The following is a 20,134-nucleotide window of genomic DNA, read 5'->3' on the forward strand; positions in this document are numbered from 1 at the left end:
ATCCGGTGGTTGCAGAGCCGCTGGGGCAGCTGCAGGGCAGGGCTGGATGTGCTGGTTAAGAGCACGTGGAGAGGCAGCCTGAGCTGGGGCGGGAGGCTCAACTCTGCCGCTGCACAGTCCTGCAGACTTGGGCAGTTTACTTAGCTCCCTGGCCTCAGTTTCCTTGTCTGTGAAATGGGATGTTGACGATGATAATGAAGTTCCTACCTCACAGACTTGCTGTGAGGTTTCCATAAGGTAAGAAACATGAGCACTCAGAACTGGTCCAGTACATAATAAATGATAGGTGTTTGATTATCATTATTATCACAATAACCAGTTTATAACTGTAAACAGGGCAGGGGCAGGAGAGGGCAACCTGCAAAGCCCAGTCAGATGCTGTTGTGTCTTGGTGCCCATCAGGGGGCTCTGGGCTGACCTGCTCTATCACTCAGGTTCAGTCTTAAGGCCCAGGGTGCCCACGGGCCAGGCCTGCAGTCACTCCCACCCCTCAGGACCCAGGCAGGCACTGCCCAGAAGGCAGGGTGGTACGTGGTTAGCCCCACCTAGATTGCCAGACTACTGACTGAAAAATGAGGGACATTAGAGTGACGTGATTTGATCAAGGTCACTTGCATTGGATGGGGGGAGTACGATCTGAGGTCTTCTCCCTCCTGACCCTGAGCTAGACTTCCATGAAACAAAGCCAAGCTCCAATCTCTGGTCAGAAAAGAGATGGCGCTCCAGAAACTTCTAGGGAGCTGCAAAGATGGTCACAGAGGCCCTGGTGGACAAAGGACAGAGGACCTGGGGAGAGACACTGGGAGGCTGTGGGCTGGGCGGGCATCGTCCTAGGGAAGAGGCTGAGGAGCATTGCCACAGGTGGTACGTGTGTGTATGTGTATGTATGAGTGCAAGCTTGCACACATGTGCAAGCTCCCTGCTAGGACTGAGGCTTCTCTACTTTCTGCTTTCTCTGAGATGTGATGTGGGTCAAGCCAGCTCCTGCCATCTTCCTCTCCGTAGATTTTGTTTCCTTCCGATGGATCATTGGAAGTCTCCATGTGGCCCTAGAAACTGAAACTCCCAACCTGACCTCTCCCCATCAGGGAAACTGGCCCAGAGCCTGGGAGGGACTTGACCTGGGCCTCTAATACCATCTTTCCATCCAGGGTTCTTTTCATAGTATTGCATTGCCCCCAGGTGCCCCTGCAAACTGGAAATGCCCATGGCAGAGGGCCGACTCCCTGGATCAGAGCTCTGCCCTTCAAGGGACAGTATACACGCAAGGTCAAAGGCAGTGCGTTCAGATGCCAGGTTTCTCAGGGCCATGGCTTCAGGCTCACAGGCCCTCCATGGCTCCACCTACCCTGAGTACTCACGGAGAAGAAACGATGCCCACAGTGGGCCGCGTGCTTTGTGCCTGCAGTGCCACTGCCCTCTGTCTGCCCGCAGGTCCCTGGCCCTGGGCCAGCAGTACACATCCCTGGGCTCACAGCCCCTGCTCTGCGGCTCCATCCCAGGCCTGGTCCCCAAGCAACTGCGCTTCTGCCGCAATTACATCGAAATCATGCCCAGCGTGGCCGAGGGCGTGAAGCTGGGCATCCAGGAGTGCCAGCACCAGTTCCGGGGCCGCCGCTGGAACTGCACCACCATCGACGACAGCCTGGCCATCTTCGGGCCCGTCCTCGACAAAGGTACCGTCTCTGGGTGGGTAGGAGGTGCACGAGGAGGTGGGGGGAGGGCACCAGGACACAGTTACTCTTCCACATCAGGGCGTCTCAGCTCTGAGCCCAGGGTCCCCGGGGGAGGGCGAGAAAGCTGGTCACGACCCGCGGCCTCCACAGAAGTGGGCCAGGTCCCTCTCTGGCCTGACCCAGGCTGTCATCGTGGTTGCCACACCTTCCCAGGTGCTGCTGGGGGCTGGGCAGCCTTGAGATCCCATCCCCGAGATCCTAGGGCAGGCTAGGAGGCTGCAGCCTTCCTTTCCTCCTGGCTGGCACAGTGGGTGGCCCCAGGCTTTGATGTGGACTTCTGTGACATTTTCCCAATGCTGTGTTAAGTGCTATGTAAATCTAGCTTTGGGGTGGGGTGAGAGCATTGTCACACTTAGGTCCCTCCCATGTAGAAAATTCTGGAGTTGAGGAAGCTGCCTCGCGCTGGTGGCACTGCATTGCCCCCAGGTGCTTCCGTGAGAAGCTTCTGCTGGTCCCTATGCCCCTGCTAGCTGGATATGCCCATGGATTGTGGCGGGGCTAGAGGGTGTGCTGGCCTCTGGGTAACTTGCATCTTGCAACCTGGGAGTCTCATTGGCTGTGTCTCAAATGAATGGGATTCACATTACTTGACTCTGAACATGAAGGCACTGGGAGAGAGGGATGAGAGGCACAACTGCTCCCAAGAAGGGGATTTTGGGGCTGGTGAGTTCTGGGCTGAAGTTGGGCTACTCTTTGAGCAGTTGCAGCGTCTAGTAATGTAATGACCCAGCTGGCCTCCCGGGAGCTACCATTCCCTTTCCTCAGCAGCTTGAACCCTTTTCCGGCCACCACCAGGGCTTTGGCACCCAAACGGGTGAACCTGGCCCTCCCTCCTTTTAGAAGAGTTGCATTTACAGCTAGAAAGAAAAGGGATCTGAGAAGCAGCTGGACCTGGGGAAGGGTTGGGGGGGGAGTGGCTGGGAATGAGTGGGGCGAAGCCGACCCCCCATTTTAGAGTGGAGTCCCCCTTTACCTGTGCCTCAGGTGCACTTTGTAAGTCCGACCTACAGGCTATTGTCATGGGACAGAAGGGCAATTAGCGAATCAATGGATGATGATTCTGCTTACGCTTCTATTACCAAAGCTAATTACTCCTTGTTTACATGAAAGGTTTGGCCTCTAATTGGGGCCAAGTGGCGGTGGTTTGCATTTCAAACCTGATCTTGCCGGTGTGTCAGTCTCCTCGCCTTCCGGTGCCCCACCTCGGGCCAGGTAGCGCTTAATCAAACAGCCTGGCGTCTAGACGCGCTCCCCAAAGCAGGACTCACCTTCTGATTGCTCTTCCCCGCGCGGGACGTTAGCCTGTGAAAACCGGGTCTCTGAGCTTATTATCCCTTCACGTCTGTGTTTAACGTTTTAAATCACCATTGTAGGTTCTACGACTTGCCTACATCTCGAAATTGCAAGAGGGCAGCTTTGTGTGGGGGGAGGGAGGGAAGATGTCAGATACACTGGGAATCTGAGGGAAGCTCTGCGATCTCCGGGAGGAGGGCCCTTGCAGGCACGCGCGCCCCAGCGCCCAGAGCCCGGGGGGAACGGGTTCGAACGCAGCTCTAGGCTTCACGCTCGGGCCCCGCCTCTGGCGAGTCCCCCACCCCTGCCGTGTGGGCCGCCAGGGTAGACCTCTGCCCACGGCTTTGAGACCCAGGGTGGCAGGGAGGCGGTCTGCTCCGGGGCGCGCATCTTCCGCGGACGCCGGGGACCGACTCCCCGGGGCTGGCCCGCCCGGAGCGGAGGCCGGGGCGGGGCTGCACCCGGGCGCGGGGGGCGCAGGGGTCAGCGGCCGGAAGGCGCGAGGCTGCGACGGCGGGGTGCGGGCGGCGGGGGATCGCGGTCCCCGGGCGGGGCGGGCGACCCGGAGGGGCTTAGGCGGCTTGAAAAGGGGCCCGAGGGCCGTCCCCCACCGCGCAGCCCGGCCCCGCGCCCGCTGCGGCCGCCGAGCCATTCACACGCCCTCTGGCCATTCGGCGCGGCGCGGGGGCGGGGGGCGCCGCTTCAATGGGGATTTCGCGGGCCGGCGCCGGGGCCGGGGGCGCGGCCCGGCCGCGGGAGCCGCCCGTTGCTACGCGGTGGCGGCCGGCCCGGCGGCCCGGGCCCGGCGGCCGCATTATGCGGGTAATGCGGTGTGACACCGCGCGAACAAAGGCGGATTGAGCGGCCCAGCGGGCCCCGCCGGACGGGGACCAGCACAGCAGGGCTGTCAGCGCCGCTCCCAGGCTAATCCCCGCCCCGCCCCCGCCGCCCCCGCGTCCCCGGGGCTGGGAACCGAGCGCGGCCCTGGGCCCGGGCGCCGCCGCCGCCGCGAGAGGCCGCGGGCCGGCCGGAAGCGCGGCGCTCGCCCTCGGCGCCCCCGGGTCGCTGAGGGGTGGGCAGCCGGGGCCGGGGTCGGAGCCGGGGCGCAGCGCCTCAGGCCTCGGCCGCCCCGTGTCGCAGTCGGCGCTGGCTGCGCGGGTCCACTGCCCAGGCGGGGCCCGCTCCCACTCCTCGCTGGACTGCTCGGGAAGGGGGACGCACCCTCCTCTGCAGGTGGCCCACGAGGGCCCCGGGGCCTCTAAAAAGACGGCAGTGGCCACGAGGGTTTACGAGGTTCCCTCGTCCGCCGAGCTGCCCTCAGCGCTCAGGACCAGAGCCACAGCCCAGGAAAGGAGGCATCCAGGCCAGCAGCCCGGCGTTTTGCAACCTGCCTGGCCTTGGGCAAGTCACCTCCCTGCTCTGGGTTCCTCACCAGTAAGGAGAGAGATGGTTGGACTGCAGGTCTTTCAGGCCCTTGCCTCCGTAGTTGTCAATGTCTGTATCTGCTAAATGGGCCCATAATAAGACTTTCTGCCTCATAGAGGTGAGAGGATTAAATGGGATAAAGCACATGAAGGGCAGAGTCTGGTGCATACCCAACACTCAAAGGTAGTTATCATTATAATGATGGCGGGGTGGGGGGGTGCACCCGTGGGGGGGTGCACCCTGAGATTCTCTTCTTTCTCTTTGCTGGACCCTGGGGCAGAAGCAGGGAAGTGCCCTGTGTCCCTCCATCCTCCCGGGAGGAGCTTGGCCTTCTCAGTCCAAAACCTTGGCTTTGTCTGGGTGGAGGACAGGAGAATGGAAGGGGGAAGCTGACATGCTGACCACTGCACTCCTGGTCAGGATCTCTGGTGGCAGAGGGAAGTTGTACCCATTTTACAAAAAGGGTAAGTGAGGCTCAGAAAAGGAAAGGGTCTGCCCACGTGCATCCAGGTGGGCAATGGGTGGACTTGGGTAGGTTTAGGCTGTAGTTTCCCAGGCCTCCCTCCCCACAGACCTCAGGCTCTCTCAGGAGTGGGAGGGCCCGGGTCTGTGCTGGGATTTCCAATTTGGGAAGGTGGAGGGCAGGGGGGCCTGGCGCCAGGACAGATCAAGGCCACCTTATCTCTTCAGCAACCTGCCAGAGTTGTCTTTCCACCCCTGTTTCTAACAGGCTCCACTCTGCCCGCTGTTAAAGCCCTGGATTAATCAGTTAGCAGCTCTGGGCCTCAGTTTGTTCATCTGTAAACTGGGGATACCCACTAGGGGCTAGGCCAACCAAGGAGGAAAAGGCACTTCTTCTCCCTTGGGGCTGCCGAGCCCCTTTTCGCAGCTGGGGAAGTCAAGGCAGGGCAGCCACGTCCCAGGACCCGGCCTGAGCAGTGCCTCCCAATGCCTTCCCCACAGCCACCCGCGAATCGGCCTTCGTGCACGCCATCGCCTCAGCCGGCGTGGCCTTCGCCGTCACACGCTCCTGTGCCGAGGGCACCTCCACCATCTGTGGCTGCGACTCGCATCATAAAGGGCCGCCCGGCGAGGGCTGGAAGTGGGGCGGCTGCAGCGAGGACGCCGACTTCGGGGTGCTTGTGTCCCGGGAGTTCGCGGACGCACGTGAGAACAGGCCGGATGCGCGCTCGGCCATGAACAAGCACAACAACGAAGCTGGCCGCACGGTGAGCCCTGGCCGCCCTCACCCCAGCCCTGCCCAAGACCCCTTCCCGGACCTGTCCCTGCCCCTCCCTGTGGCCCCTGTGCATTCCCGGCTCCCTGCTCTCCTCTTTCTCCCTCCTTTCTCCTCGGACTGCTCCCGGTCCCCACCCCCACCCCCACCCCACCCTGGGGATGCGCAGCCCGCGAGCGCAGGTACCAGTCATCCCATCCGGTGCACTTCAGCTGCCTGTGTAGGGCTGTGAGACCCGTGGACCTGGCTTTGAATTCGGCCTCCATCCTTTCCTATGGTTGCTTGACCTAGGGCTAGTCACTTAAGCTCCCAGCCTCTTTCCCTATCTGTTACACGGGAATAACAATCCTTATTTCCTAGGGCTTTGAGAAGTGGATGTGATTTCTGCCAGTGCTTAGGGTGTGAAGGGGAGGGGAACAACGGTCATCATTCTTTAGGTCTGAGCCTCAGTCCCCAGTCAGTTCTCATCCTGGCCTAATGTCGGAGTAGAGAAGGCTTCAGCTATGGGGGTGGGTGGGGCAGAGTGGGAGGGCCTGTCGTGCTCCCAGGTGGGGTCAGTCTGGGGACCAGCTGCTACTCCTCTTCCCAGACCATCCTGGACCACATGCACCTCAAGTGCAAGTGCCACGGGCTGTCGGGCAGCTGCGAGGTCAAGACCTGCTGGTGGGCCCAGCCCGACTTCCGCGCCATCGGGGACTTCCTCAAGGACAAGTACGACAGCGCCTCGGAGATGGTGGTGGAGAAGCACCGGGAGTCCCGTGGCTGGGTGGAGACCCTCCGCGCCAAGTACGCGCTCTTCAAGCCGCCCACTGAGAGGGACCTGGTCTACTACGAGAACTCCCCCAACTTTTGCGAGCCCAACCCCGAGACGGGCTCCTTCGGCACCAGGGACCGGACTTGCAATGTCACCTCCCACGGCATCGATGGCTGCGACCTGCTCTGCTGCGGCCGCGGCCACAACACAAGGACGGAGAAGCGGAAGGAGAAATGCCACTGCATCTTCCACTGGTGCTGCTACGTGAGCTGCCAGGAGTGTATCCGCATCTACGATGTGCACACCTGCAAGTAGGGAGCCAGGTAGGGTGGCCCGGTGGGGAGGCTGGGGTGCCTTGCTGCAGGGCACTGGGTTTGCCTGTCTCCTCTTCTTGGCAACCCTGTTTTGTTTCTGAGCGGTCCAGGACACATGTTTCCAAAGCCAAGGTAGGAAGCCAGGATTTCCCAAGCTTCAGTGGGAATGGTCCTTGGGCAGTGTCTTGGTGGATTACACAAAGCACAGATAATAACCAAGTGTGTGCACACGAGGCTGCAATTGATTAAATTCGTGTACAAGTTAGTAAATTAGGAGCCAGGTCAATTTTTCGCACAGCCACTAGCTATCATTATTGAACATCTGTGGAGCCAGAGGAGGGACTGTGGGGTTGGAGGCTGGGATGCCTGACTTCTGGTCTTGACTGTGCTCCTAACTTCCTGTTCTTTCACTTCTTTGGGCCTCAGGTTTCTTACTGTAAAGTAAGGGGGTTAAAATACTTGAAATAGCAGGCCAAAAAGTCTCTTGTACCCCTGAGGCAGAGTCGTTCTGCATCCACCTTGAACTTAGAGGGCAGGTTTTTGTGCAAGCGTAACTCCTACCACCCTCAAGGAGGTGGGTGGGAGGAAGCGGTGTATAAGCCCATATCCCGGCAGATCTGAAGCTTGGGTGGAGCGGGGCACACTCTCACCGCGTTTATGGACGGTGATGGGGAGGAGGAAGGAGTCAAGCTCAGAGTGATGGCGGTGAGTAATCAAGGGATCAAAGGCTGGTGGATTAGGCTCCCAAGCTTCCCAGAGGTGGCCTGCGTGGGAGACACTGTTGCCCGGCCCTCGGGTCCACAGGTCCCCAGGACAGGTCAAGATTGGCGTGTGGTGGTCCTGGTCTTGGAGGGTTTCTAAGGCCCAAGGAAGGGTTTCTCCCTTTTCTCTGCCCTGAGAAGGGGCCTAATCTACAGGGGTCCGAGCCCTGGTCCAGCTTCCACCACTTGCCCACCTTGTGACCCAAACAAGACCATCTCCTCATCTGTCATCCTCCCCAGGGGTGCTGTGAGGAACAAAGTGAAGGACCCTGGAGACAGTGCTTGACTCGTTGTGAAGGACTCCCTGTCTGGGTCATCGCTGCCTGGGGCTGTGTCAGCAAGGGCACCCCACTGGGCGGTGTGGTTCCACACGGGGCGGGACTGGGGGGGGTCGGACTTCTGTGGGGCATGGAGGGACCTCACGTGCTGGGGCGGGCTCTGCTGGAGGGGTGGCTCAGCCAGTCTGGGAAGCCCCTCTGTGTAGCTCAAGTTCCGTCCTGGCAGGGACAGAGTCTGGGAAGACAGCAGGAGGCACCACTTTTCTTGGTGTCTGAATAAAAGCAGTGTGGGGAGTGGAAAGAGGACAGAGGTGGTTCTACCTCCACCACTTCCCAGCTGGAAGCCCAGTTTCCTCATCTGTACGACAGTGGTGATGATGTGGGCCTAGCAGAATTTTCCTGCGGTTCAAGCAAGCCAGCAGATGTGAATGCTCGTCTGAATAGGGTGCTAATAGAAAGTGAGGAATGCCGTGAGAGCCAGGACGTGAGGGCAGTCATCGTGCAAGGAAACGGTGTCATCACCTGGGCAGTTTCATTTACTGCTTTTCAAAACGATGGAAGAGAAGTCGGTGACTAAGAGAGAACGCCCAGGCCCCTGTGGCTTGTCAGCTGGAAGGAATGTTTGAAACCTGCAGTGCTTCCTTCCTCTGATGTCCACTCTGGCCAGGGGCAACAGAGTCCCCACTGTCAAGCAGGACACGGCTCTGGCCATTCTGAGAGGAGGCTGGGGGGAAATCGGAGTTTCAGAACACTAGCCCTGGAGGGGGCACAGAGGGCCGTTTGTCTAGCCTGCCCATTGCACAGATAAGGACACTGAGCCCAGGGCTCTGCCTCCAGAAAGGCCCCATATGTGGGTCCTGCAGAGGCCACAGCGGCAGCAGCCCAGGCCCCGGCAGTGGCTCTAGGGGGCTCCAGGGTGTCACAGCTCTGTTCCAGCACCTCCCCTCCCCTCCCCTCCGTGAGCAGCCGAGAGAAGCCGTCTGCCAAGTGGGAAGGAGGTGCTGGGTTTGCCCTCAGTGTCCATAAAACTCCCCCGCCTACGATCTGACACTGATCGTGAGAAGAGTCAACACTCAACATCAGCCTTCTGTTCCCCGTTTCTGAAACAGAATGGCACTGCCCCCAGTCTCATGGAAAGTACTACGTGGATGTGGTTTCGACATGCCACACGCAGGTAGATAGTGGCCCCCCGGGCCCTCATACATGGACACTCTGGAGTCCTTGCTCTGGGACAAGTGGAGAATTGTCCCCCATGTGGTGCCTTTCTGACACACACTCAGTTTGGTAAGTGACTTGGGGCAAGTTGTTTTGCCTCTCTGAGCCCCAGTTCCCTCACCTGTGGACTAGAGGTCATCCACACAAACAGCCCTGGCACAGGGTCCAAGGAAGCAGCAAAAGATTCCAAGGCGAGGGGAGCTGACCTCCAAGGGCGACTTTCCCCCAGGCCTGCTGCTGGTCTGGAGCCCCAGGCTGAGACCAGTTACCTTTCCTGTCCTTTCATCCACACCGACACTCTGCAGGCGAGATGAGAATGTTCGAGACAGGCTGGCAGGGACTTCAGGGAACAGAGCCTGCAGCCTTTCTGTTGGCTGCACTGTCTCCGGTGCAGGTGGGAGAGAGAAGGGCGCCCCAGAGCAGGACGTGTGCCCTCCACACGCTCGGGGAGGAGCCCCAGTCAAGATGCTTTATGCCACAGGAAGGTCAGCGTCCTGGGCCTTCCTTGTGGGGAAACCTCTTTCCATTGCTTGTAGATTTTGTCCAGCGTCTCAGGCTAACCACTGATTTCCTCCCTTACGAGTTCCAGGTTTATTCCTTGTTATTCAGATTCTGTGAGCACAGTAAGCTGGAAAGGGCTCTGCATGAGAGTCAGGTGGCCTGGCTGACCCCAAGTCCCGGGTCTGTCACTAACTTGCTGCGAGACTTTGGACGTGTCCTTTTAATCTTGCCAAGTCTGTTTCTCTCCTTGTAAAAGTCTACTGGCCGAGGAGTTGGGGGTCGATTGGGAACACCCGTCAGAGCCCTTTGGGCTTAAATCCTTTGTGACATGTAAATACAAATGAAGAAAATGTACACATCGGTGCTCCTATGAGCAGGAATTATTCATAATGCAATAGACTTTCTTCTGTTTGGACAGCTTTATACAGAAACACAGTGTACAGGAGTCTACGAAGTTGGGAATTGGGCCCTAGATCTGCAAGGTTTCTCCCAGTGTCTGTGCAAGACAGGTTCCTATAACAGGCTAGTTACCTGCTACTGGGCTTCCTGTTGCCCAAGCCCCAGCTGGAGGGTGGAGAGGTAGGATGTGGATCCCAGCGTGTAGGCGCTGAAGCTCTACTGTTCGGTAGCTCACACGCCCTTCCTCAGCAGGAGACCCCAGGTAGCAGAGGGAGCGTGGAACGGCCACTGGAGTCTCCCGTTACCTCCAAGTTCAAGAGAAATGCTGAGACACCCGGTCAGCAGCCTCTGAGCTTTGCACCCTGTGGGTGGTCTCTCTGGGAAAATAATCATGTTCCTAATTCTTCCTCTTTACTTTCCAAAGGGCACTGGGAACGGGTGAAGTGTGTGGCTGGGCAGATTCACCGAAGTCCTATGGGAAGCGGGACCCAGAGCCGGGCTCAGGCCTCAGCATCAGACAGCAAGGAATCCGGACTGTTGCCAGATGCACGTGTGGTAAATTACCTGGATCCAACCCGCCCGCTGCCTGGGAGGCCTCCCTCCCTTCTCTTTCATCTTAAGTTTCTCACCCTTACTCTGGATGGTGTGTGGTTTTTAAAGAAGGGGCTTTCTTTTTAGTTCTCTAGGGTCTGATAGGAACAGACCCGAGGCTTATCTTTGCACATGTTAAAGAAAATAAAAATGGAAAAAAACCCCCACAGAAAACCACTTCTACTCCAACAGAACAGGCTGGGCTCATGTGAGCGCTCTGCCTGGTGGTAAAGACATCAACGTGGGCAAGATTCTGTTTCCCAGCTGCTTCTCCTGGTGACATTCCAAGATGCCTGCGAGGTGAGAGTTAGGAAGTAGGACAAAGCCCTGCAGTCTCCTTTTCTCTGTCTACTCCCATTCAAATCTGATAGACTTTCACATTCTGATAAAAGCCATAGGTTTAGCTGGGATCAAGTGGTAGGGAGGCCCAAGGTAATCGTTAGAGTCAGGTTTTGAGTTTGAAGAACTGGGAGTTCCAGGCGGCCTGGTAAAGCTGTTTGAAGAGCAGCGCTATGTTCTTCTCAGTCCCATTTTCTCTGTAACCCTGTTCTGCACGAGAGGCTCTTGGGAACTGCAGTCAGATCTCAAAAATCTTTTTCTACCATTCTGCAGTTTCCACCATTAACGCAGTACTTTTTTTTTTTTTTTTTTCTGTAGTGAACGTTGTAAATAGGTTATGTGTGTGGGGCAAGCCTCCTCTAGCTCCAATGGCTTCCTGAAGAAAGTGGTATCTTTAAAGGGGCCATTCTGTCCCTCCCAGCCCTGCTCACCTGCAGATTCTCCATAAAAACAAACTCCAGGTCGAGCAGTTGGACTGTAGGTCACCTTAGTATAAATTAGACAAAGGGTCAGAGGGAGAGTAGCAATATATTCCTGAAGTTCCAATGTTGTGGCTAGTAGATGAGGACACGTCGTCCTGCATCTTTGTCTTTCGTTGGCCTGCGTGAGGAAACGGAAATGCAGAGTTCCTTCACACAGGTCTTCCGGCCTCACCGGTATGCTGACAGCATCAATCCGTGCAGACACCAAGGATCAGCATTAGGTGTTCAAAGGGGGGCAAGCCGTCACTTGCTCCCTTGGGGAAAGCGTCTCACAGCTGAGTTCTCCTTGATCCACACGGGTCCTCTGGAGTGTTCTAGAGGAAGCGAGCACAGTGGAGGCAAACGGGTCTGATGGTACGAGTCCGTGCAACAGCTCTGCCTTAAGAGTCAGAAAGAAGAGACGCAGCAGGGGCACAGTACAGAACACAGTGATTTCTTCCTCTTCCCCCTTCTCTCTTTGCCTAACACTGACCTAAGGTACCGGCTCAAGCCATCTCCCTATGTGCTCAGGCAGGTTCGCCAAGACAATTATCTAGAAGCCGTGCCTGCACTCTTGAATCTGCTGGCAGTGAGCCCTGCTAAAAAGATACACGTCCCATCCCCTCTAGAGAGTTTGAAATGCCCCTCCCCATCTCAGACTGAAGTTTTAAATCATGTCAACCAGATAATGCTTGCTTTATGTGAGAATTCTTTCAGCAGCATGGATACAAATTTTCAAAACAGTCTTTTCATATCTATGTATGCTATATTAAAAGTGATAAAGTCATGTTTCTGGGGCGTATTCAAGTAGCTGACAAGTAATTATTTAATAATAGTACATTGAGTGCATTGTAATTATTCTCGCCATAGTCAGGTAATAGTATCCAACAGAAATTTCCTACCAACCTGCTGTATCCAAAGTTTTGTAAAAAGTTATAGAAGTTGTTGATCTTTTTGATTTTATATTCAAAAAGTCTCTTTTTATAAATATTATTTATTATACAATGTATATACCTTTGAGTTAACTAAGATTATATATTATATAAATATATATATATTTGGAGAAAATATATTTCATCATGCAGTTTTTTTCTGTTAAGTCATTAAAGAGAAGGTAAGCAAACTTAAAACGGATACATTGTACAATGTGTGGAGTTTCCAGATTAATGCTTAGGAGGTCAAGAATATGAGATTCTGAATGTGGTCGCCTCCACTTTCACTCGGAAATTAGTGGCCCAAATTAAGGTCATTTCCTTTGTTTTCTAAGCAAGATCATCTGAGACGTCATGGACAGTAGGTCTGATCTACTAAAGGACTTTCTTACAGGCTTACTTTGTTCTAAATCAGCTTCTAACAAAGAATTTCCAGTTTCAGAAGTCAGCAATTTGGGCAGTAATTCATCTCATAAGACCCCAGCACTTCCAATGCACAAATTAATGTCACTAGCACTGAGATACGGCTCGAGGCCCACAGACCATGGGGTTGGCCACCGACTTAATCCCTTTCTAACCCATGTTTTCAACTCCATTTATTGGGAAAATAGGATTTGCTTTACTGAAAATGAAACTTGAGTGGAAATGGCTCTCCCCTGCTAGTTCCACTTGAGAGCTAAGCTTCGGGAAGGGTAGGTTGGCGGGTAAGAAGAAATGGTGTGCCCTGGGCTCTGGAACAGGTGTCATTTGAAGGTTTAGATCTGTTTGGGCAGAACAGACCCACTAGTGGGCATGCTCTTGGGAAGGGCATTCTCTCCTTGGACTGAGGCTCCTAAAGGACTCACCTGAAGCTAATAGGTAACGCCTTTTCATCAATGAGATGCTGTAACTCAGTTTTCTCTTTTTTTTATTTTTATTTTTTTTATTAATTAATTTATTTTTGGCTGTGTTGGGTGTTCGTTTCTGTGCGAGGGCTTTCTCTAGTTGTGGCGAGCGGGGGCCACTCTTCATCGCGGTGCGCGGACCTCTATCGCGGCCTCTCTTGTTGCGGAGCGCAGGCTCAGTAGTTGTGGCTCACGGGCCTAGTTGCTCCGCGGCATGTGGGATCTTCCCAGACCAGGGCTCGAACCCGTGTCCCCTGCATTGGCAGGCAGACTCTCAACCACTGCGCCACCAGGGAAGCCCTGTAACTCAGTTTTATGACCACAGACAATCCTTTGGTCTTCAGACCTACCCATAAAATGTCACCTTCGGTTTATTTGGCACAGCAAAAATGTCTTCTCTTCCATTTTCTTTCTCCTGATTTACCTTTAGTAGGAGTAAGTAAATTCAACTCACTTCACAGAAAAAACAACAGAAAAATAGAGGGGTCTGCCTTGTGCGGTGGAGATGGGCTGCCTGTGCCCTCACCTTAGATTAGGGATGGGTACTAGAAGTTCATGAACTTTCTTTTGCCCGTGACATGTCTTTATTTAGTACCTGAAAAGCTTAAATCACAAAAATGGTGGTTTCGGCTGTGCAATGAATCAGACGTGGAAGGGATACAGATCTCCCCGTCTCATGGAGCTGCTCACCTTTGTATTTCACTTTTACATGAAGCTAATACTCATCTACCCCAGTATTTTGGGCACTTTTTTTTTAACCTATAAAATTGCCAAATATTTAAACGGCCCCTGGTCACACTCACCAAGGCCATTGGTAATCCTTTCTATGATTAATTATATTTATGGTTTAAGAGAATACAGTTTATAGCAGTGCTTGAACATTTAGTTTCTCCATAAGCGTGAATACTATTAAACATCTAAAAACAAGAGGAAGATTCCCCCCCCCCAAAAAAAATCCAAAAGAAAGAAAAGAGATAATATAATGGGAATCATTATTATCTTTCAAAACAGTACTATTTTATGAAGAAAGAAGGGAAGGGAAGTGTGTGAGAGAGTTCAAGGATGAAGGGATGAGGTACAAATAGAGGCAGAAGGGAGAAGCAAGGCTAGGGGGATGATGATGGTGAGATTCTTCTAGGTGCGTCAGATGGTGGTGCCCAACGAGCCAACGGTGTATCCACACCGGCCCTGGGGATGTGGACGTGGGCTCATGTGCGTGGCTCACCTACACGCACACACAAGTGAAGTTATTTCAGCAAAATTATGGCTGCTATGGGTTCATCATTTCTCCTGGCTCAACAGAGGACTTTCTAGGAGGCAAAAAATGATCTTACCATTAATCTTATACTCCCAAAATGGAGTGACAGAGTCAGCTGTGTGGAGACTGTACGCTGGGAAAATTTCAAACCTGAGTGAGTCCCCCTTGCAAACTGTCTCTGCTCTTTGGGATTCTTGCCGATCGCAGGCGCCATCTCCTGCATCTTAATGTCACGGTGTCCGCACAGCACACGCCCTCTGTGGGCCCAGCTCCAGGACCCAGTCTCGGCACTGCTTGCCAGCTGAAGAGAAACTTTGGATCATTTTGCAATAACTTCTGAAATCTACATGCTTTTTTGAACTCTCGTACACACCTTTCCCAGTCACTTCTTTGAAGAGGCTTATGGATCAAGTTGCCAGGCAAGGAAAATGAAATCTTGCTTTTACCTTCTGTGTTTGGGCTGGGTCGGTTGTTTATAGCTGACTCAGTGCTTCAGCAAGTCTGTTTACCAGGATTTGATTATTATACACACTTAAATCTACTTCAAGACTTGTTGCTGAAACTTAGGGAGGCTGTTCACTGTAATTTTTAGGATATGAAAAAGCCTTAAAGTAAAACAAATTTCAGGTTTAACCACCATTATCCAGGTTTTCTGTGTTAGATTGAAAAAAAAAAAGGTGTTTCAGGGAAGTTGTAGAACTTTAGAAGGGATAAAAGAACCTCCTTTTCTGAGGTTTTAATTACATCGTCTGATAAAAAGTAGCCTGTTAACAGTTCCTCCGTAGAAGAAGAAATCTAGGGCAGCGGATGGTGGAGTCTCCTTTGCTTTATCACCAGGCCGTGCTGTAAGCTCGAACGCTCTCTGCCCAGCATCAGCTTTGAAGAGTTCCGGGATGGCTTTAAGACTACCTTCTCAAGGCTACGCAGGGGCCAGGTGACCTCAGGGCCCTCCTCCCAGGAGGGTGTGGACAGCTCCTGGGGAGCTGACCCTGCTGCTGGAGAAGCCCTGAGGTTGACCTCTCCCCACAAGCCTTGATTTTCTGGGTGGCTTTTAGTCCTAACCCGAGCCACCTCTAAGGATCAGGGTTTAGGCTAAAAGATCTGATAGCTCAGAAACATGCAAAATGGATGAAGGATACCAAAACGAACCATGTAAAGAAATCTCACTGAGAGTGTTTGAGTCCCTTGGCTTGTACGTGTCATAGGAAGGAGTAATTCTACTTGAGAAACAATTTTCCCTTCCGGTTTATTACTAACCCGCTTATGGCTTTGGTACACTTCAGTTTTTTAGTAAAGGGAAATAAGTAAAAGAGATATAAAGATTCTTGTTGTGCACTGACTTTATAAAATATGCTATCGATCTGTATTTCCTTTAAATTAACTATATTTTCTGAATGATTAAAATCAGAGATTTTAAAATAAAAATCATCCATCTCCTTACACTAGTTAAAACAAGGAGGGGCTTTTCTGATCCCCTTCTTCTTCATACACTCATATCAGTTATGTATGTTGTTTTGTACAAAATATTGGTCTACAGAATGTTTTCAAGTATATGTACTCTTTATTGCATTCCTTCATTTGCATTAAACAATATAATATTTATATTTTTTCAATATAGTTTTGGACAAAACACAAAGACATTAACCTTATTTAACAAGACACATAAGTTAATACAATGTGTGCTGCTTTCATGGGAAGAGAAAAAAGAGGCAAGATCTAAAACAGATAAGGGAATCCAGGATATTGGCCACCAGCAATCACAGAATTTCACAATACAATCCACCTAAAAAAAACAAAAACAAAAACAAAAAACAGCCACAAAATAAGCTAGAGATGAAAACCCAAAAGAAAGTAGATGTGACATACAAGTCTACCAAAAATATACAGAGAGCAAGATCTGGAGATAATTTACCTTCTACCATGGGGACAGATGACAGAGCTACACCCAAGTACCTTATGCGTGACAAGCCTTACAGGTGGTGTTAGGTACCTTCAGGTGGCTCCTGATCGCTTGTCCTAGAAGTTTAAGCAGCAACGGGGAGAGAGTGGCATGTTCCACAAGTCTCCTCACCAAACATGACGACCTGATTAAATTTCTTCAAACTTGGCTTACACCACCGTTCTCCTTCTCTTTGGAAGAAGTGCGTAGTGGGGAAAGGAAATGTCTTCAGTGTATTGGAATGGATGTTAAAGGACTGAGGGGAGAGGACTAGAAAGTGGTTTATTTTTTTCTGGAAAATAGTGTTTTATTTAGATGCTAGGTAGTACAGATAATTTAAAGGAAGGATATATTCTAAGTAAGTCATTAAGCTAAGGAAAAAAGAAAAGTGGTGATACTAAATAAGCCTTTAATATTAAACTAAGGGATTGACCCATTTAAAGTTGGACACTAATGAGTGCTGAGAGGGTTTTAAGTTACTTTAATGACGCCTTTCTGTTTAGGCGTGTGTGCTTTTTCCATACACATCTCTCACAAGCTGTTAACAACATCTACCAAGTGGTAATGATTAGCATATCTCTTGCCACAGAGCAAATTACTTATATTAAGGGGGTGTCACAGCCAACATGGTAATAATCTGACTTTCTGTTAAGAAAGATCTCCTGACTGCAACTTGGAAACATCTCTGAAAATGACTGAGAACAGCATCTTAGAAATTCAAAGCCCTGTTTCTTTAGGCAAAGATAACCAGGCTTCTGGGAGAACCTTTAACCATGTATCCAATTACCTTTAGTGTTAGCACAAGGAAGTTACAAAATAATCCCTTTGAACCCATACCTCTAGTCACTGCTCCTGGTTTACATGTAGAAAGTCTTCCTTCTACTCCGGGAACTGTTATTTTGCCACATCGTTGCGTTTATAGAGAGTTTTTAGGTGACAGGTGGTGGTAGGGAGCTTAGAATGTGTAGTGTTCACAAGTACAGTATGTTTCCCACGTTTAAAGACTGAGCAAGAAGGAATCAGCTTGCACGGAAAGGTGAGCACAGCATTCTAAAGCAAATTTATACCTTCCACAAAACTGAGTATCTCAATAAGCACAAGGAAGGGAGTTTCACTGCACTAATCATGCAGAAGGAGCACGTGTTGAAGGCAGGGAACATTTCAATTTGTCAGTATCTTGAGTAAGTCGAGTGACGATCCCAGGCCACCTTCACCTTGGTCACTTTGTGTCTGAAAATAGTTCATTTTCAAAGTCGAGGCGGCTACTAAAAAAGAAATATCCAAAACACAAAAAACAGATGATGGTCTGCAAAAAGCCGTTCATCACAAAACCACACTAAAAGCTTCTTAGTGGTTTTTCTACATTTTTCACTACGTATTTGCTATTAGATGAGCATTTCACAAAAGAAAATGGTTGCGCTCCATGCAATTTAAAAGCAGGTTCCAATAAATATGTACCATCGAGCTTTTTCCTGCCTTGTGACAAGGAAGTTTTGCAAAGCAGGACAGGGAGAGCAAACCAACGGTACAACCCATTTCTTTGCTTGGTCTCCTAGACCTACAACACAGCGAAGAATTCTAATAAATGGAAACAAAGTTGTCCAAGAGAGGTTGAGAATTCAAATTCACATGCACTGTACAGCAACTCTTCGAATAGGCACATGGGTTTAAAAGAGTGGGAAGTCTGGCTGGCGGTCTTAAGTGTCGCACGTACTTACGCTCCTTCTTCTCTCAAGAGGGCCAAGAATTTTCTCACACGGTATTCAGGATCCATCTAAACACATCAGAAGAAATAAAGACGACGGGTTAGTGGTGCCTTCTAATAATGATGCACTTACTTCATGCCAAGAAAATGATCGGGTTTATACTTCCTTAGTGCTTTGCTGAGTCACAGAAATGTGTTACCTGCTCCTTGACCAGTATTCTGATACACAGCAAAGCAGACTGTGTCACTCAGGGGAAGTGAATGGGATTTCCCAGCACAGAGAATCGCCATGCACGAGGTTGCGAATGACCCAGCTGGTCATCCACAGGCACCTCAGCTGAGCGCTTCCTTAGCTAGCACCGGGTGAGGAGGCAGCACTGAGAGCCACCAAGTGTGAGACCAGGGCTGCCCATCCATGGGGGTGCACATGGCATCCAATTCATAGGGTTCATCGAAGGCATCAAAGTGAGACCAAAACTGAAGAAACCAATTGGTGTTGATTAAGCAACTAAAAAATAGCTTATTAACTCTATATAATGGACATGAGCTTTTCTTAGCCTTGGTCTCTCTTGCATAGTTTCCTCTTTGCAATTAATGAAAAAAATTGTGCTGAAACTAAAAAAAAAAGAACAGTGGGACTGATTCCTCTGACATGCTCTCTGGATAATCCGGGTCTCTTGTGACTGAGAACCGCATTGTGAGTCAAAAAAAAAGATGGGGGAGTTAGTTCTGGCTCAGGTTGTAGGTTCAGGTTGTTATTATTAATTATCCCTACTCATTTTCATTTCATATTCATATTTCTACTAATTTGTTTAATTATATTTTATTCTCATTGGTCCACCAGAGATGTGAAGTAATCTAAAAAATGATCATTAAAAACATCTTTAATGGGGCTTCCCTGGTGGTGCAGTGGTTAAGAATCTGCCTGCCAATGCATGGGGACACGGGTTCAAGCCCTGGTCCGGGAAGATCCCACATGCTGTGGAGCAACGAAGCCCGTGCGCCACAAATACTGAGCCTGTGCTCTAGAGCCTGCAAGCCACAACTACCGAGCCCGCGTGCCACAACTACTGAAGCCTGTGCGCCTAGAGCCCATGCTCTGCAACAAGCCACCGCAATGAGAAGCCAGTGCACCGCAACGAAGAGTAGCCCCCGCTCGCCACAACTAGAGAAAGCCCGCACGCAGCAACGAAGACTCAATGCAGCCAAAAATAAATTAAATTAAACAAACAAATTTATAAAAATTTAATTCCTTAAGATGAATTTTTATTGTAAGAAACACAATAAATTTTTATTGTAAGAAACACACCTAACTTTTAAAAAATGTTCCAGGGCAAGGAGTCTGTTTCCCAAGAGGGAACTCCCTGCCCTCCAGGAATAGCTTTCAAATGCTCAGTGCAGCTGTGGGTAAATGTGCAATTGGATTCCCCCCTCCAACCACTTTTTTTTTTTTTTTTAAGATTTCTTCTCTTCTATCCCAGAAAAACATCTGAACAGAAGCTTCAAATGTATCAAAGTTAAGAGGTCAGACTACAAAGGGCTAAGAAAAAGTGTGAATATTTAACAAGAGAAACATTTTTCCTCTTTGGGAATAGAATTACATATGAGTCAATTGTCAAGTTCTCTAAAAAAAAAAAAAAGGAACTGGCTGGAGTTCCGCTGTAGTCAGTACTTGCAGGTCTTTGCCCATTAAATATATTTAATATGTGTGAGCAAGGACTTACTGACTTGCCTGTAGCTATGGAATTAAAAGTCAAGAGAAAGGGAGGAAAAAAGTAATCTAGATAAATGACTTTATTCCCTCAGGTGACATCCAGTCAGAGCAGATCCTCAGCACCGTGCAAGTTTTAACAGAATTGTGTATAGTGAACAGAGAGGTAACATGACTTATATTCTGCTAAACTACATGCCTCTTCACTTAGGCTCGGTCTCTCTAAGGCAGATCTAAAGAGAATTCACTCAGCTGCACCAAATCCATTTGATGTGAAGGGGTTCAAACTCAGAGGCCTATGAAGTGTCAGTCGCTGAAGATTAGGCCTGAGTGCCCCACTCTCACTTTCCACCCCACATACAGAGGAGGCATTAACTTGATCACTGACCGGTGGGCATCAA

The 20,134-nt window shown here is 51.1% G+C and overlaps 2 protein-coding genes across 3 annotated transcripts in view; one reads left to right on the plus strand and one right to left on the minus strand.

Moving 5' to 3' along the window:
• The window catches only part of WNT3 (Wnt family member 3), a 49,687-nt gene extending 37,468 nt beyond the window's left edge, over positions 1–12,219 (plus strand). Inside the window, exons 2-5 of the mRNA XM_007175850.2 lie at positions 1,435–1,676; positions 5,418–5,683; positions 6,281–6,768; positions 10,338–12,219. Coding sequence (XP_007175912.1) covers positions 1,435–1,676; positions 5,418–5,683; positions 6,281–6,760 — 988 coding nt within the window. The 3' untranslated portion in view covers positions 6,761–6,768; positions 10,338–12,219. The remainder of the gene's footprint in view (positions 1–1,434; positions 1,677–5,417; positions 5,684–6,280; positions 6,769–10,337) is intronic.
• Positions 12,220–15,919: 3,700 nt separating this feature from the next.
• NSF (N-ethylmaleimide sensitive factor, vesicle fusing ATPase) overlaps positions 15,920–20,134 on the minus strand; it is a 160,142-nt gene continuing 155,927 nt past the window's right edge. The window contains exons 20-21 of one of the 2 annotated variants that reach the window (XM_007175848.2): positions 18,036–18,091; positions 15,920–17,582 (exon numbers count right to left, since the gene is read on the minus strand). In XM_007175848.2, the coding sequence (XP_007175910.2) occupies positions 17,537–17,582; positions 18,036–18,091 (102 nt within the window). In that variant the 3' untranslated portion in view covers positions 15,920–17,536. Of the gene's footprint in view, positions 17,583–18,031; positions 18,092–20,134 lie in introns of both variants that reach the window. The other variant, XM_007175849.2, reaches the window with a different exon arrangement.

Source organism: Balaenoptera acutorostrata, chromosome 20, assembly GCF_949987535.1.
Source record: "Balaenoptera acutorostrata chromosome 20, mBalAcu1.1, whole genome shotgun sequence".
NCBI lineage: Eukaryota > Metazoa > Chordata > Mammalia > Artiodactyla > Balaenopteridae > Balaenoptera > Balaenoptera acutorostrata.